Source organism: Micropterus salmoides, unplaced genomic scaffold (genome assembly GCF_014851395.1).
Source record: "Micropterus salmoides isolate LMB-PRFRI ecotype aquatic unplaced genomic scaffold, ASM1485139v1 Ms_hic_scaffold_12, whole genome shotgun sequence".
Lineage (NCBI taxonomy): Eukaryota > Metazoa > Chordata > Actinopteri > Centrarchiformes > Centrarchidae > Micropterus > Micropterus salmoides.
The window spans coordinates 8,779,981-8,798,027 of record NW_024040263.1 but is presented as its reverse complement, the minus strand read 5'-3'; the positions used below and the strand labels follow the sequence as shown (position 1 = coordinate 8,798,027).

Genomic DNA, 18,047 nt, shown 5'->3' with positions numbered 1-18,047 from the left:
ATGAATGTATGGGAAACACTGGATCCACTGTTTAAAAGAGAGTTTAAAACCACAATTAATCCATCTGGTTTCTTCAACTTTCACTTTGGAGCAAAAATCTGGTTTATAATGATTTGACATTTATCATGAGAATAAAAGATACTGAATGATGTAAAATGTTTTATCGTGATAGCATTTTCAGCCATATTGCCCAGCACCTATATTTTCCACTTCAAGCGCTGATTATAGATGGTGGCAGAAAATGTTACCAGAATGCAGGAAATTAACTGTTTAATGCTCAAACTCTTCTGGGGGGGGGGGGGGGGGCAGACTCCCTTTATATATTTCCACATTTAATGTTTTATCAAACCAGTGTACAATTATCATCTTGTCTTTTTCTTGTGAACCCAGAATTGTGTTTCTTCATGTTTCGTGAGCTAAGTGTATATCAGAACCCTAATCTGAGCCCCTATGTCCCCGTCAGTTTTCAACACAAAGTTACCCTATTGCCCCCTACCCTCCATCTTTCGTAACACATTTCAGGCACAGAAAAATGTCTTGCTTTAAGTCCTGCATTGGGGATAGCAAGCACAACAATTTGGAATGTCCTGAAAAAGAAAGAAAGATTAATCTCTACCACAGTGATGAAAAGGCCAAAGTGTGGAGAAAGACAGGAACTGCTTATGATCTGAAGCATACAAGCTCACCTGTGAAGCATGGTGGAGGTAATGTCATGGCTTGGGCGTGCATGGCTGCTTCTGGAACAGGCTCATTAATATTTATTTATGATGTAACTGATGATGGAAGCAGCAGAATGAATTCAGAAATGGACAGAAACATTTTGTCTGCCAATTTATGGAGAAATGCATTGAAACTAATCGGGAGGTCGTTTATCATGCAGCAGGACAATGAGCCAAAGCACACTGCCAACAAAACACACTCTCAACTTCATCAGGGGAAAAAGTGGAAGGTTTCAGACTTGCCAAGTCAATCAGCTGACCTTAACCCAATAGAGCATGCATTTCACCTCCTTCAGAGGAGACTGAAGGGAGAAACACCCCGAAACAAACAAGAACTGAAAGAAGCTGCAGTAAAAGCCTGGAATAGCATCACAAATGAAGATTGCAACCGTTTGGTGATATTGATGGGTCGCAGGCTTGAGGCAGTTATTGCAAGCAAGGGTTATGCCACCAAATATTAAATTATTTACTTTAAGATTATTTGTTCCATTACTTTTGCTCACCTAAGAATGCTGTGGTCTAATACAAAGGCTGGTATGTCCTGAGTTGTTTAAAACATCTAGATGTGAATACCAGGAAGTAAAAGCTGAAATTCTGAACTCTTGTCTCATACTCATCTTTTGGTCTTAAACCCAAATGTCTTCAGTGAATAACAGAAACAAAGGAATTTGCCTTACTGTTCCAATACTTTTGGAGGGGACGGTATACAACGTTTTTTGAAAGGCAGTGTAATAATTTCTGTGTTCAGCCGCCTTGGTTGCTAAGAATTGCATAAAAACTAGCATACTGCCATGTAATCTCCGTTTGCAAAGATTTGCGGTACAATGGGTTGTACTAAAGACCCAACTGACCTGACCTCACTCATGATCTTTTTAGCTGAATGGAAGAAATCCCTTCCGCCATGTTGCTAAATCTTATTAATGCATATGATTTGAGATATTCAGAAAATCACATATGGGTTTAATATTTGGATGTCCACATATTTTAAAAATGTTATTTTGAAGGGAAAGAGCTCTTGCCAGGTAAAACTGCAGTAAGTCAGCCTGGTGACATGTCAGAGGTGTGATGAGAGTGCAGAGGGTTCCCAGCATGGTGTCATGGCAGACAGGTAGAGGGTTTGGAGGATGAGGAGATGAGGTGCTGGAGGAACAATTTGACACTGAAACTGAGAGGAGGAGGAGGTTTCATCGGTAAGCAGAAGTATTTCTGTCTCCATTATTGTCAATGTAGGCAATGTCTCTCCCCTGACTCCAAAATATTACAACATCATGATCTGGAAAATGCTGTTTTATTGTCATAGATTTGTTTACTTTTCTCACTTCCTTACATGGTCCAAAGTTAGCACCAGCCAACAGCCGAATGCTGGTAACATATGCAAATGACCAAAACAACTATGTTAATCTATTGAGTGGCTTGTACACCTTGAGCATTCACTAGCCATTTGGCTGGTTAATTTTAAAGGTAATTTTGCACCCCGCTTTCATATAAATGGGATTCACCATTGTGAGTGTCATATTATAAAAAATAATATCAGGTTTTCAAGTTTTTCACATTTTAACAAGAGATGTCTACTACAAGATATAAGCTCTGGCTCTGCACATAATTAACATAATTCACACAAATTAGAGGTAAATTGTATCTGATTGACCAAATGTTAATAATGAAGCCATCAGTGTGTTTCCAGTCAGAGACAGTTCTCTCTGATTTTACAGAGAGCTGACCCCTGCCCTCTTCATTTACATGGAGTGGAGGCCTGAAGGTGCATCCTGGGAAGGAAGAGAGGGAGAAGTAGAGAGGTGATGCTTCACTGATGGCAGAAGAATGAAAACTAAGTTTTATTTTTATCTGATCTGAGTCTTAACTTTTGCAAGCAACTAAAACCAGGCAAAGGGATATTAATCTCTCTATTGTGCTTTTATTGCAAACATTTAATAACAACCTAACTATATGAATTTAAATATACATATTTGAGAGAGTTATTATTGTAATTATAGTAATTATCAGTGTGATGAACATCAGGAGAAAAATAAAATTGAGGGAAGGTAAAACATTTTGTAGAACATTATGGCTTTAAATGATTTCAAAAATACAAATAAATACACGTTTCTGTTCACAGTTTTTTAAAAGAATGAGTGTTGAAAAACCTGCAATTGCAAAGCTGATATGACACCTCCACCTAACTGTCACAACATTTATTACAAACTACGGCAGGGATGATATTAAATGAGAAAAGTTGATCGACAGGAGAAAACATATCTGAAAGCAATACAGAATGCCTGAAAGCTTTACTGCATTATATTGTGTCAATTTTAGATTTCAAATTGTCACCTCCTACCTAAATATTGTGTTGTCCTTTACATCAATAAATATATTATTACACCATAAATTGGTGTAGAAAAAGTCACCAGAATGCAGGAACATTTAGTGATTAATGCTCAAAATATTCATATAATTCAGTACTGAAGATTTCTTAAAAATAGTGTTAAAATCTTGTCTTGTCTCGATCTCTGGAGCCAAGTGTCTCCTCACACCCCTACTGTCTGATCTATGGAGGAGTTTTTTAGAAGTGGGTTGCTATTTTGTTTGTTCTCATGCACGTGATGCAATTCACAGACAGGCCAATGCTTGCACACTATTTTACTGATCTACAGTATATGTACAGCAGTAATGCACCAAGAACACAGCAAGTTGTCAGTAATTGTGTACAAGTAAACTCAATAGTATAGTACAGATATTGTTGCATGTTGGGTAAGAGCAATGATGCCAGTAAGCCTAATGATGCTAGTTTTCCAGTAGTGATGTTCTCTGTGTGTGCAAGAATTAGCCCATTAATGTAGCTTTTTCTTCTGCTCCAGTCTCATTCAGCTTTTATCCAGAAGCTTCCAACTTCAGTTCAGAGCCACACATATAAAAGTTAATAAACAAATGTTTTACATTTATCTTACTGTTTACCCTTTGACAACTGTCTTAACATTGATGTTGGGTTCAAATGGCATCAACAATTAAATTAATAATAATTACTCTTTAATGATTAAAAATAGAATTTAACTTATTTTTTTAACCTTATTTATTCAGGGGAGCTTCACTGAGCAAAAGCCTCTCCTATGCAGGAAGACTGATCACATTCACACCTGGAAGCTGCTCAGTACGACCACTGAGCAGCTCCGCTGGAGTGGTCGGGGTTTGCCTAAGGGCACCTAAGTGGTGTTAAATGTGGGAGGGTAAGAACTACATGTTCACTTTATGACGCTCTGAGATTTGAAACAGCAACTTCCCAGTCACAAACTTGCTTCTCTAACCTTTAGGCCACCACTGCCCAAAATTCACATCTGGGAACCACTAAGAGACAATTGATAGCCAATTAGCTAATCTAGTCTCATAAAATATATTAATTTGGAAAACTGATTAATAATTAAATTAATAACTATAACCAAGCAATAGCTAGTAGGTGGTAGGATCCGTGGCGTGTGTGAGCTTTTTGTTCTGCTTCCAAATGTCACTGCAGTCAAGTGAGCCATCATTTGTAAGGTGATTGATTTGGAGTGCACACTGAAATGGCCCAGAGCGAGCTGACATTATTATATATATATATTTATTTTCAGATTATCACAACTACCTTTGGGGTGAACTCTTCTGGTGTCATATTCAAGGTTGAAGGACTCCTTTGGCCTCATGTTACAGATGCAGGACCCTCTTTGAATGTTTGTATGTTCTTATGTTCTCTGAATAGCTGAAACTATCAATACGGGGTCAGAATTCTGGAAAACACAGGGTGCTGGATGTTTTCTGCTTTCATCTGATTCATTTAAAAAAAGACTGCAGTTATGGTGTTATCAAATGGTTTAACTCCCAAACATTGATATTGGTGTCAGACTCAAAACAGTGTGGGTAAGGCTCCATTCATCAGTAAATGTATTTACTAACTATAAAGTCATCATCAAACATTTCTCTATATTCTCAGATTAAATGTACAAGTGGCAAATTGTATTGACTGAAATTGAAGTAGTATTGACTCTACATAAAATATAAAACATTTACATTATGAACTGTAACAATGAAATGTTTAAATTGCCGTTTCACAAATTACCTCAAAAATAATTAAACAAACATATTTTTTATGTTTGTTTTTTAATTCACAAGCCATTCAGACCAAAAATACATTACGAACAGAGTGTTGTTGAAACAGTCACATTTAGGTCCCAGAAAAGAGTACACAGCTACAGTGATTATATTTGAAAAGCAGTGAAACAAAATACAGTAAATAAAACTGATATATAACCTTTACATGAGGAGGCTTGAAAGGAAGAGGAGGAGGAGTTCATTATAAAGACAAAGTTGTTATAATAATCAGAGTTTCATTCAATATATGAATGAAGGGGGGAAAACAGTATTTACAAAACATTTTATAAAAGGAAAAACTGATGGCTGCACAGACAGAACAATGCTGATAAATATGAAGTGCTGCATTTGTGATTTGCTTTAACAACCACAAAACAAAAGATCAACAGTGAACAAAAAACCTGTAAAGTCGATCTAATGGTGCAAGTCTGCCTTACACTGGAAATGTATCCACTCACAGTAGGTCAGTCAAGACAATGTATACAACTTAATTACCCTACATGGTTTGATTGTATTCTTCAGTCATGGAGGGCATTTAAGCAAACATTCACATTGTCATACATGGCTCTTAGCTGAACAATTATTTAGTGTTGCATTAAGTGTGCTTTTCTATTTCTGACTGACACATAAGAAGTGTAAATAAGGACTTTTTGATATTATTTTGATTGTAACCAAGTTACAATCAAAATAATGTAGCTTTTCACAATACAAGCACCTAGGCAAAGGTCCTGCATGTATAAAATATTCTGATATGAGAGATGCTCTTTAGAGAAGTTTTGAGTAAATGTAACAGAGAACAGTTTTCCAGATGTACATAAATAGAATTATATACAAAACATAAAATGGACATTTCTTTTCCCTGGACACTTCTTGGTGCCCTAACAAGACTGGTTTCACATCAGTATACAAGCTCGAAACTTCAATATCTTATCTTAATATCCCCCGTATTTTTAGAAATGTCAGCCACTCATGCAAACAGCAGTAATCATCTCCATTCATACTAGTTCACAGAACATTCAGGGTTTAGTTCAGTTCTCCCAAACCATCAAGATTGTACAATTCGGTATCAACGTTTTTTTATTGGTGCTTTAGTAGCTATTTTAAGTACAAATAAAACCCACAAAACAATGTGTTTGTTTGTTATTCACGGGGAAAATCAGGACCAAAGCATTTTCAGAGCTGATATTTTTTATAATTCCGTAGTCTAATTTAGATGCACAATTTGAAAAGGAGACCTACTCATAGACTTATTTTGCTACTGATACTTGCTTCAGTAGTAGTGATGTTATTTGTAAATTTTAGTAGATTTTGTATTCTCATACAATGTTTCAATCAATTGACAAATGAATACAGTTCAATTATTTTGTATTTTCCCCACTTTCTTCTATGCATTTAATCCATTAACACTGAGAAATGGTTTCAAAATGGGTCAAATTCAGATGCATATGTTTTTTGAAAATGCAAATCATCCAAGATAAGTTAACCACCATTTAAAAAATGCACATTTGGGCATTTTGAACAGCTAAAGATAAAAAAAAAAAAATGTATATCTGAATGGCAGACAGTGAGAAATACTAGCCTTTAAATCTTAGCTTATGCAGAGCGGGCTACATATTTGTTAAGTTACGACTTGCATGTCACCGTGACTTCCTGTCTGCCATTCAAACACTTCTCAGCTTCTAGCACCTGTAGGGTCGTTGGCTTACTAGTAGATAAAACCTTGTACAAAGAGGATGTTTTAAGTGAATTAAATTAATTAAGTGCAAGTCATGAATTCACTGCCACTTTCTTCACAGAGGGTAATAAATATCATGCTACTCTAAAATAACACATTGTAACCCTTAGGTATTATTGTTTGGGCAGGCTGCACTCTTTATAATGTTTCCGCAAGGGCACTGTTGTTCGATTGTATTGCACACATTAATTAGGTCCACAGACCAAACCTTTTCATCCAACATCCTGCGGACTACGCCCAGCGACCGCTGGACACAAAACTTCTGCTGAAAGAGAAACTTGTGTCCGAACTCTGGTGCTTTCCCCAAGCACCAAAGGGCACCACGATGATTGTGCTGTTGTCCTCGGAGCCATACTGAAGAGCCTGAGAGAGAAGAGAAATTCAGTAAACATTAACATTTGGGTAAACATCTGCTTACTGGCTATATTTTTGGTTGAACAGCTGTCTCAGACATAATGTGACCTAATGCTGTAAGGCCATTGTTAGGTTTTTTCAGTAGCTGGGTAATATTGGCTGCGACAGGGCTCCTAAGATAATTACATGCAGTCATACACTAAGTATTGATACAAAGACAATGTACATGAATATCACAGCTCTTGAATACCCACTATCTCTTATGGTGGGTGAGCTGTTAATCACTAATTATTTATCTCCAGGTTTTATAATGCATAAATTACATAACTGATGTATGTAATTGACGTAGCATGGCGACTATACAGGTGCTGGTCATATAATTAGAATATCATCAAAAAGTTGATTTATTTCAGTAATTCCATTCAAAAAGTGAAACTTGTATAATGTATACATTCATTCCACACAGACTGATATATTTCAAGTGTTCATTCCTTTTAATTTTGATGATTATAACTGACAACTAATGAAAACCCCAAAATCAGCATCTCAGAAAATTAGAATATTGTGAAAAGGTTCAATATTGAAGACACCTGGTGCCACACTCTAATCAGCTAATTTACTCAAAACACCTGTAAAGGCCTTTAAATGGTCTCTCAGTCTAGTTCTGTAGGCTACACAATCATGGGGAAGACTGCTGACTTGACAGCTGTCCATTGACACCTTGCACAAGGAGGGCAAGACACAAAAGGTCATTGCTAAAGAGGCTTGCTGTTCACAGAGCTCTGTGTCCAAGCACATTAATAGAGAGGCGAAGGGAAGGAAAAGATGTGGTAGAACAAAAGTGTACAAGCAATAGGGATAACCGCAACCTGGAGAGGATTGTGAAACAAAACCCATTCAAAAATGTGGGGGAGATTCATAAAGAGTGGACTGCAGCTGGAGTCAGTGCTTCAAGAACCACCACGCACAGATGTATGCAAGACATGGGTTTCAGCTGTTGCATTCCTTGTGTCAAGCCACTCTTGAACAAGACACAGCGTCAGAACCGTCTCGCCTGGGCTAAAGACAAAAAGGACTGGACTGCTGCTGAGTGGTCCAAAGTTATGTTCTCTGATGAAAGTAAATTTTGCATTTCCTTTGGAAATCAAGGTCCCAGAGTCTGGAGGAAGAGAGGAGAGGCACAGAATCCACGTTGCTTGAAGTCCAGTATAAAGTTTCCACAGTCAGTAATGGTTTGGGGTGCCATGTCATCTGCTGGTGTTGGTCCACTGTGTTTTCTGAGGTCCAAGGTCAACGTAGCCGTCTACCAGGAAGTTTTAGAGCACTTCATGTTTCCTGCTGCTGACCAACAGGACTTGGCACCTGCACACAGTGCCAAAGCTACCAGTACCTGGTTTAAGGACCATGGTATCCCTGTTCTTAATTGGCCAGCAAACTCGCCTGACCTTAACCCTATAGAAAATCTATGGGCTATTGTGAAGAGGAAGATGCGATACGCCAGACCCAACAATGCAGAAGAGCTGAAGGCCACTATCAGAGCAACCTGGGCTCTCATAACACCTGAGCAGTGCCACAGACTGATCGACTCCATGCCACGCCGCATTGCTGCAGTAATTCAGGCAAAAGGAGCCCCAACTAAGTATTGAGTGCTGTACATGCTCATACTTTTCATGTTCATACTTTTCAGTTGGCCAACATTTCTAAAAATAATTTTTTTGTATTGGTCTTAAGTCATATTCTAATTTTCGGAGATACTGAATTTGGGGTTTTCATTAGTTGTCAGTTTTAATCATCACAATTAAATGAAATAAACAATTGAAATATAGCAGTCTGTGTGTAATGAATGAATATAATATCCAAGTTTCACTTTTTGAATGGAATTACTGAAATAAAACAACTTTTTGATGATATTCTTTTTTTCTAAATTAATTATATGACCAGCACCTGTGTAAACACAAAATAATCTACAGTCTCCTTGACGTGAGGAATTCATAACAACTATAATGCAAAGATCTCCATTTACATGCTCTTTTTTTTATATATATTTCCATTTAAAATCAGGCTACATGGGAAATATTCAGGCTAAGGCAGGTGTTTATACCTAGCAATACATATATTTGTAACATCCAATACACAACATACAGTTAAAGCATCCAATACATTTTTCTAATTGTCAACAAGTCTGCATTAAAAAGAACAAAATCAAAATGTACAAGTCTGCCTGTCAATATTTTCTGTCTTGCCTACAGTGTTTTTGAGACTCAAGCCCAAGTCCACTGATACCTATTGAAGACGTAAATCTTAAAAACAGGTCATAAATATGTGCTTTAATTACTTTTAAAAGGCCAAAACAAGCTTGGTACTGTAGATTTTTAGCAAAGATCTCTCAAATAGGAGAAAATGGTCCATTCACGGTACAAAATTAACTTTTTTGACCACCAGCCAGATAGCTAGTGAACATTCAAACTGTAATTGCTTTTTTAGGCTGGAGAGAGAAGGACATCCACCAGCCACTTGCATATTTTACCAGCATTTGGCTGGTGCTAAATTTGCTGGAGACTATTTTTCAACCACTCACTGTCTGAAAGCACCTTTAACCTTTAAGGAGAAAATGAGTGGTGTGAATTCATGCAGTAGAGAGCAGAGTGCTAATAGACAATACAGTTTTGGTGTAGGATATCTCCAAACATGAGATAAACATGAAGTACTTTCTGAAAAACTTCCATTAGTGTACACGCTACAAGTTAATCCCTCCATAAACTAGTGAGTGTGAATGAAGGCAAATCCAAAGTTACACAACACGTAGGCATTCATTTCAATAAATATGTCAAGCTGCCACAACTTGAAGTTGCCTTCAAATAAACAGCCTCCTTGTGCCATCAGTGAGGCATGTGTTTTTTTTACAATGGGCATATGAAAAGCCAAGTGTGACCGTCTCACCTGGTCAGATATTCTCTGAGCTGCCTCCTTGGGGTCGTGGCACTGGTTGATGACATTGCAGATCTCCTGGCTGTTCATAATGAAGTTAACGCCGTCTGTAGTTAGCGCCAGGAAGGAGTCGTGGGCATGGTGCAACTGAAGAAAGGGAAAGCCATAATAAGCAACATTTTGAAAACTATTTTTCCACCAAGTAGCACTGAATTATTACTTTGTATTTATAAGAGATAAGACATTCAACAAAACCTGAAAGGAGAAACTGTGTTGATGTAAAAGCAGAGAAAAATCAAATCCTAAAATAATAGCTTAATATACAGTGTCTTTATAGACATATTTACAAGTTGAGGCAAGTGAAAACGTCCATTGCTGGTTATTCAGATTAATATGCTAGCAGATTGGGGAACATCAATTCAAAAATATAACCCGATGTGCAATATTAATTGTAAAATGTTTACGTTACCACATTTAGGATGGAGGTAAAATGTGCACCCAAATATCAAGAGGGGCAGACTGTAATAGTTGCACAATTATAAATAGGAGCTGCATACAAACAGATAAGGGGGAGAAAAATGTGTACTGGCTCATGGAGGCCAGAGTGCTTGCTTAATACACCTGTTCTTACAAGCCTGTGTTGATATTATGCTGTTGTACATAGATTATTCACTTTTTCACTTTTTCATGCATTTGTTGGGTTGAGAAGCTGAATTTTTCACTGCGCAGTCTCTTAAATGCTGGCAAAATATTTAGATTAGAATACGGTCAAAATCCTGTATAAATTAGCCTGAAACACCCAGTGACAAATGGCTCTTTTATAAACTTACAGATATTCTCTTGGTCTCAGGCTCAGCAATGACCCCCATGTTCTTCAGGTCAAAATCTCCAATGCTGCGTGTCATGGCCAACCTGCCGTTCACGTTTGGCTGTCCCAGACTATTCCAGGTGATAAAACCTCCACTTCTCTTTATCCTTCAGAGGGAGCAGAGGGAGGAATGTACAAAATAAAAACTTCGGTTTAGAGAAAAAGAGCGATTTTTACCATAATAATAACAATATCCTTCTCAATACTGCAGATACAACTTCATCAGCACTGACAATACCACTGTTAAATGTGTTTCGAAGCTATTTGACTCATCCCCCAATAATGGGATTCTTTAGAACACTGAGGAAAAATTCTGATTTGCTGGGTTTTACTCAACAGGGAAAACGGCGATGCCGTCCCGTATTCAAACGTGTCGAAATAGTTTAAAATGTCAGTGTTTGGTGCATTTATTTGAGTTACTACACCAACATTTTACTTACTTACTGAGACAAAAGCAAAAGGAAGTGAAGTTAATTATATTCATTTTATTTTATTTTTCATTCTGCAGCTGTCCCCAGGGTTGAAGTCAGTCGCAACATGACTTCTTCCATTCAAATAAATATTGTGTACTAACTAACAATGTACTAATAAGAAAAATAAAAGGTGTAATTTCTGAGTACTTTGTCTAAACTGATAAATGTTGCATACTGACAACATCTTTGTACCTCTCTTTCTCATCCTTCCTTTCAGGAGTGTGGTCGATGGTAAGTTTAAGGGCTTTGCCCTTGCGGCACAGCATGGCGCGGCTGTCACCAACACTTCCCACCACCAGCTCAATGCTGTCCCTCAGCAGGGCCACAGTGGCGGTGGTTCCTGCATTCATCCCGGGGGCTACAGAGACATAAAAGGAAACATCAGAGGTGGATCGTGCCATAAAAAAGGTCCAAACAAAAAGTAACTACAACCACATGGTGTTTCTTACACTCTCGCATTCACACACTAAAACACGAACACGTGGGTGGGAATTGGACTTACAGAAAACTAGAGATAACACAGTCAACTATTGAGGAGGCAGTCACACATGCAGGTCGAACTGTTTCAGCACAGAGTTAAGGTCCAGAGCAAATTTTTTTGAGCAGAGTTAAGTCTAAGGCTCAACCTAGAAATAATAAATGTTAACTGACACAACACTTATCAGTGTCCAGTCCTGATGTTGATATTCAAAAAGCAACACATAAACTCATCTTAAAAGAAAACAACTTTTCTGAATATTTCAGGAGAGGGGAGATTTATTTTACATATATGGTTTTGCATGCGTTTATAGTTACAAATGTGATAAATTCACAGCTAGTCTGAAAAGTGAAATCAGATTTAATTACTTTGTCCTTGGTTATTAACAACTCATATTAATGCAGGCAAAAACTAAGATGTTATTTTAACAGTGTTCCAGACAACTTTATGTGTTTGGCAAACAGTGTTTGCACAGCGGATATTTTACTACACACAAACTAAACTAAACTTTAGTTCATTTAGGGAAAACAAATTTGAAAGAACGTCATTAAGTGGACTTATCTGCTCACACTAGTAAGCCTGCATTAGACCTTTCTATTTCCAAAGAAATAAATGTGATGACTAAGTGGAGATAAGATTTAAGATGTGCATTTGTATGTGTGCCTAATCTACATATTGAACATGCTGCCTCTCACTCATCTGTCACTGACAACATACATCTCATACAACTTGTCAAACTGAAGCACTGTCTCACAAGAAGCTTTGCATACAATTGGTGAGAGAAGAAAAGAAAAGGGAGAGCGCGAGAAAGAGAGGAGTGAGAGAAAGATAGGGAACCTTCCAGTAGTCCAGGATTTAGGACCCGCTGGACTCTCCTTCAAAATCTAGCCTCTCGTCATCCACATTGGTGCCAAGGACCTCCAGCTCTTAGCTGGGTCAGCAGCTGCCGTAGATAACATGCACACACACACACAGGCATATTGGGACATTTCACACAGTGTGACCGATGTATGGCCACATAACAGGTATACTAGCTTTTATATCAACAGATAACCTTAATCAGACATAATGCCCTCTGAAAAAGAAGTCAAGCTAATTTGAAAAGTTTCCACATAACAAGGGCAAATATATAGTGAGAGATGTAATGATATAATGAGAAATGTTTTGCAGTAATTTGTTTGAGGGATGCTCAAATTACCCCTAATATCAATTTCAATGCCCATGATATCAAAAGATGGGTGACAAATTAAAGGAAAAAAACAACATTAAGTGTGTTTTGTACCACAAGCCTTTAGAATAGCTTCGAAGTTTGTTGGCATAGACTCTACAGGCGTTTAACTGGACTGAGATCTGGTGACTAATGGTAGCATATAATTCACTTTATTATTACACTCATCAAAAATCATTCAGTGACACCTCTTGTCCTACATGGAAGGATCAACATTTACTATGTTTATCCACACATTTTTCTTTAATTTGTCACCTTTCTGTATAAGTACATGCAGTACTGGAAGCAGTGAAACACTAGTGTTTGCTCTAGTTGTAGCTGGTTAATTTTTCATCAGTTATTAAGCAACTTTGGGTTAAACGACAGACCTCTAACCAAAAGTGCTCAGGTCATGTCAGTTGGGAAATCCAAGGCTTCAAAGCCTAAGTAGATAAGTAAGGTTTTGAAGAGAGAAGAAACATGTGTCATTACATATTTACGTGTGTATGCATATACAAAGTATATCTTTGTACATGTAATATGAATGAACCTACCATTTGGGGAGAAGTGCAAGTCCTTTTGAAGAGCTTTGTCTACTTCAAGGAAGGCCTTCGTCAAAACCAGTTCCAGATTGGACTCCTTTGCCACAAGATCCCTGAAACAACAACCAAAAACACTACATTGATAAGAATTTCAGCAACATCGATGGGCTGACTTTTTTTTGGCAACATTTTCAGACATTAAAATTGTTTATCAGTCAAATAATTTCCTCACTTGATGAATTTCTCCATGTATTTTTCACAAAAGTCAGCTGCTTCTGGCCCGCCATGCCCATCAAACACAGCAAAGTAGAGGATGTTGTCAGTTATCTGGGAGACCTGGAAGCGGTCTTCGTTCCCTTTGCGTTGACCAATGAGCGAGGCACAGCCTACCCTCGATAAGCTGACTTTAGGGATGGGCTTCCCGTAGCGAATGCTGGGAGGCAGCAGGATGGGCTCATCAATACGATTGTCCCAGATGCCAAATGAATCCCAAGTAGTGGGGCGGCCACTGCTGTCAGGATCAAAGCGTGTGTTGCTGTGCCGTCGTCTTGAAGGAGTGTAAATTTGTCTCCGCGAGATTGTGAACTGGAGGTGGCTGTCCTGCTGGAATGTGAGTGGGTAGACAAGGGCTTTCTGTAAAAGACCACTGCATCCCACATGAGGACCACTGCACCTTGCCAGGCGCATGAGAGAGGCTGCTGACATCACCCTGACAGCACAAGCCGTAGAAAAGAAAAATCAGTTAGTTAGACTGGATGCAGAATTTAAATGAACTTTACAATAGTCTTTTTTGTTTGTTCAGGAATGGCTCACAATACCTGAATGTCTAAAATGTTACAGCTATTGCCATCAACCCCGTGTTATTGTTTGTCAAAGGTCTCTTCAAACTAGAAATCATTAAGCTTCAGGTTAAGATGCTTTAGATTCAGAAGCAGGTTAATGTGATGCAAACCCTTTAATCGTTTAAAATAGTGACTTAGTTATGAAAGGATTGGTGGGGCCAAGAAATAAATTCAGTGCAGAGGAGAGACGGGGAGAGAATACTGATGATGGAGCTGCCAGGCAAGAGGAAAAGAGGAAGGCCAAAGAGGAGGTTTATGGATTTGGTGAGAGAGAGGAAGATGCAGAGGACAGGAAGAGGTGGAAACAGATAATCTGCCATGGTGACCCCTAACAGGAGCAGGCGAAAGGGGAGTAGAAGAAGACTTAATTAGAAGTCTTGAGTAAAGCTGAAACTAGGGCTGGGCGATTAATCAAATTGTGTTTTCGAAATTTGCTTCAAATGATAAGGCCTACGAAAACAAGATAATCAACATCTGTGCTTCGTGTGTGTGCCCCCCGCCTGCCCCAAACCTATGGGAAATACTGCTAGTCATCTTCTTTGCACTCTAAGTTGCAAATTGCAGGGGCAGCAGCACAGTCCATAAGGACTTGGCTTGGAAACCGGAGGTTCGCCGGTTCGACTCCCGGTTTGACTACAGATACGGACTGTGGACAGATACGGACCTGGACTTTGATCAGTTCAGGTGGCCTTAAGCAAACTACACTAAGTGGCAGCCCCCTCGCTCTGACATCTCTCCATGTGTGTGTATTTCGGACCTGTGTGTAACCAAAAAATATAACAAAGGAGTTTCACCATGCAGGATTAAAAAGGTATGTCTTAATGTTGGATTACTATTTCTTATTTCATAGGCTATTTTGGAATTTTGGGATAAAAAACCAAGATGCATTTGAATCCTGATTTAGACACTTCAAAGCATACAGGTCAGCCCTATAAACCGTGTTGAGTAATCGTGATCTCAATATTGACCAGAATAATTGAGATTATGATTTTTGCCATAATCGACCAATCAACAGTTGAAGAAAAACTGACAGAAGAGTAATCAGTAACTGTTTCGATAAACAATTAATAATGTTTTTATTCGCCGGTTCCAGCCTTGGATATTAGGATGTGATGCTTTTCTTTGTATTACATAACAAACTGATTATCTTTGGGTTTCAAACTGTGACCGAACTACATTTGAATACAATTTTCCCTGGGAAATTGTGATGGCCATTTAACAAACAATTAACGGAGGAAAGAGATAATAGTTATTTGTTTACATCTTTCAAAGATGACCCCAAATAATCATGTTCAAATTATATTTTTATTTCAATAACGCCCTGTGAACAGGATGGATTATTAAAAAAAAAATCTGTTTATGACACACCTCACTTTACCCCAAGACTGCTCGATTAGAAAGGCTTGTTTACCCAACACAAGAGTTAATTCCCAGGAAAGAAGAAGCTAAAGGACATGACAAGTCTCAATTATTTCCATATACATTTGAGCTAATTACAAATATATATAACTGAAAGGGCTGACCTTAATGATGGCAAATACTCACTGTGTATTTGTCAACTGATCATTATTAAAATCATATTATTATGAAATCTAACGTTACCCCCCTGTTTTAATCCTGTGCTTGCAAACAGTGCTGAGGTTAACGTTACATAACATTTGAACAGAATCGGGAAATAATAATGCACGAACGTTTCACGGTCGACGCGATGCATCGATCAGCAGCGGCGCTACATTTTGTTAATCTTGTTGGACAGAAAGGTCTTAAAGTAACGTTAAGATCAACCTTACACGAATGATGATGCAACTATTCAAGAAGGTTGCTGCTCGCTTCTGCCAGCATCTCGATAGTATAAAAACACAAGTGCCAAATGGGGTGTAACACCTTTGTTTCACACAAAACAATAGCAAATAACATATAGCTAGTTACTGCAGTTACGAAAAAACAAATGGACAAACTAAAGTTAGCGGTATTGACAGCGACGTTAGTATTAACTACCTAGCTACATAACGACAGCTATCTTTAGCTTACTAGCTAGCTAGGTGGCTAGCATTAGCTAGACGTTCAAGTTAACAAGACCATCCTATTGACCTTTCAGAGGTGTGTTAACAATAAATCATACCTTTTGTTTTAGATTTGTGGATACGCTTTAATCCTCGATTGGTTTCATGAAACGAACTCGCTAAAAAATGAATGACAATCCCCTCGTCCTCCCCTCGTCCTCGTGTTTTGGATCCACCCAACTGTGTTATCAAACAAGGGCTGCGGCCGAATACTCATAGAAACAACGTCCTACGTCCCAAACACTTCGACCTCGATGGAAAACATCATGACGAGAAGGAAAGATGGGAAGGACGATTCATCAGCAGGGGTTGGCTGAAATAGTGACATCTGACCAAAACTCTTCACTGCTAATACAAATCGAAGGTTTCCTGTTCAAAAGAGAATTACATATATTTATAGTGATGTACATTTAACCAGCAGTTAATCATAGGAAGTAACAACTAAATTGCTGAAAATAAATACAAAAACAAACAAACAGGATTGAAACGTTGAATTAATATACCATCCTGAAATTATTATACAAGTAGAGATAGTTGAGCCATTATATAAATGATAATTAAATAAAAACAAGGAATTAAGCAAAGGGGCCAGAGTAAATAACATCCAGACATAAGTATATAGGCAAGAGTTTCCTGGCAAAAGGCTGCTGACCATTTTATACACATGTTAAGTAAGTTTTTTGTGCATTCCACAATGAGAGAAGATGACTCCTAACTGGATAGATTTGAAATCTATATGTATGGATTTGGAGCTCAGGCAAGGATTTCCATAAATTTTGGATTGTGCACGAGCATAAAATAGATGCCCCGTTTTTTCTACATTTATGTGGCTCTGCCATAGTAAAACTACAATAGTGCGTTGTTTCAAATGTTGCTGCCGCAAGGAACTGTGGGACGACATTACCTCCTGTCTTTTCATAAAGGATGATTCAGTGCAAAAAGAGATAAGAAAGTAAACAGTGTAGCACCTCTCCTTGCTCCCACCTCCTAAGCTAAAAAACCACTGGACGTGCTACGCCAATCAGCATGCTAGAAACGTTTACGCCTACTTTGACGCCCCCAAGACGAATGGTCCAAGGAACGATAAATGACAGCTGTATGCACCAATCATCAATCAGCAGCGGCAAGCGCCAAGCCCCTCCCCTTCTTGAAGGCGTTTTGCTTCCAAATAACCAGAGAAACAGGAAAATGAAAAGTGGTTGTGTGAACAGGTTATAAAACAAATAAAGGCATAGAAGATACATTTTTAAAATTTACAATGACAGCACCCTCACAATTGCATAATGAAGCAGAAATGCATAAAGAAATGTATGAAGAAAATTTACAAGGATAAATGAGTTGGGGAATTAGGTGGGGTGGATGCAAAGGGAGATAATAGGCTACACAAATTAATACAGAATAAATAAATGTAAAAATTATTTGGTTCCATGGTTTTCTATCTCCTTGAAAATGGGGAAAATTACGTTTTACAAACTATCTGCAGGTGCCATTCTGATGTATCCTGCTGCCAGTCAGAGTAACATTTGATATTGAAGGACCCTGTAGCGTTAGAGGTTATTATTTATGTGAATTTCCCCAAACTTATTTACTTCTCTATACACACCATTATGTTCTTAGTTCTTCTGGCGCCCAGTCACCTCTTATTTCCTCTGGGACCAGTGCACTATTTTAGATCAGAAATAATTATCAAATGTATTTAAGGGGCCATTTAGTACATTT

At 38.1% G+C, this 18,047-nt stretch overlaps 2 protein-coding genes across 2 annotated transcripts in view; one reads left to right on the top strand and one right to left on the bottom strand.

The window, feature by feature from the left end:
* Positions 1-4,898: 4,898 nt before the first annotated feature.
* Positions 4,899-16,544, bottom strand: ppm1k (protein phosphatase, Mg2+/Mn2+ dependent, 1K). The gene is made up of 7 exons (XM_038713178.1): positions 16,388-16,544; positions 13,656-14,132; positions 13,436-13,536; positions 11,389-11,554; positions 10,686-10,830; positions 9,868-10,002; positions 4,899-6,936 (listed from the first exon to the last, which is right to left on the bottom strand). The coding sequence occupies exons 2-7, from the start codon at positions 14,126-14,128 to the stop codon at positions 6,805-6,807; spliced, it is 1,152 nt and encodes a 383-aa protein (XP_038569106.1). The 5' UTR covers positions 14,129-14,132; positions 16,388-16,544; the 3' UTR covers positions 4,899-6,804.
* Positions 15,058-18,047, top strand: part of herc3 (HECT and RLD domain containing E3 ubiquitin protein ligase 3) — a 44,680-nt gene continuing 41,690 nt past the window's right edge. The window contains exon 1 of the mRNA XM_038713176.1: positions 15,058-15,076. The gene's annotated coding sequence lies outside the window, so the exon portion shown is untranslated. The remainder of the gene's footprint in view (positions 15,077-18,047) is intronic.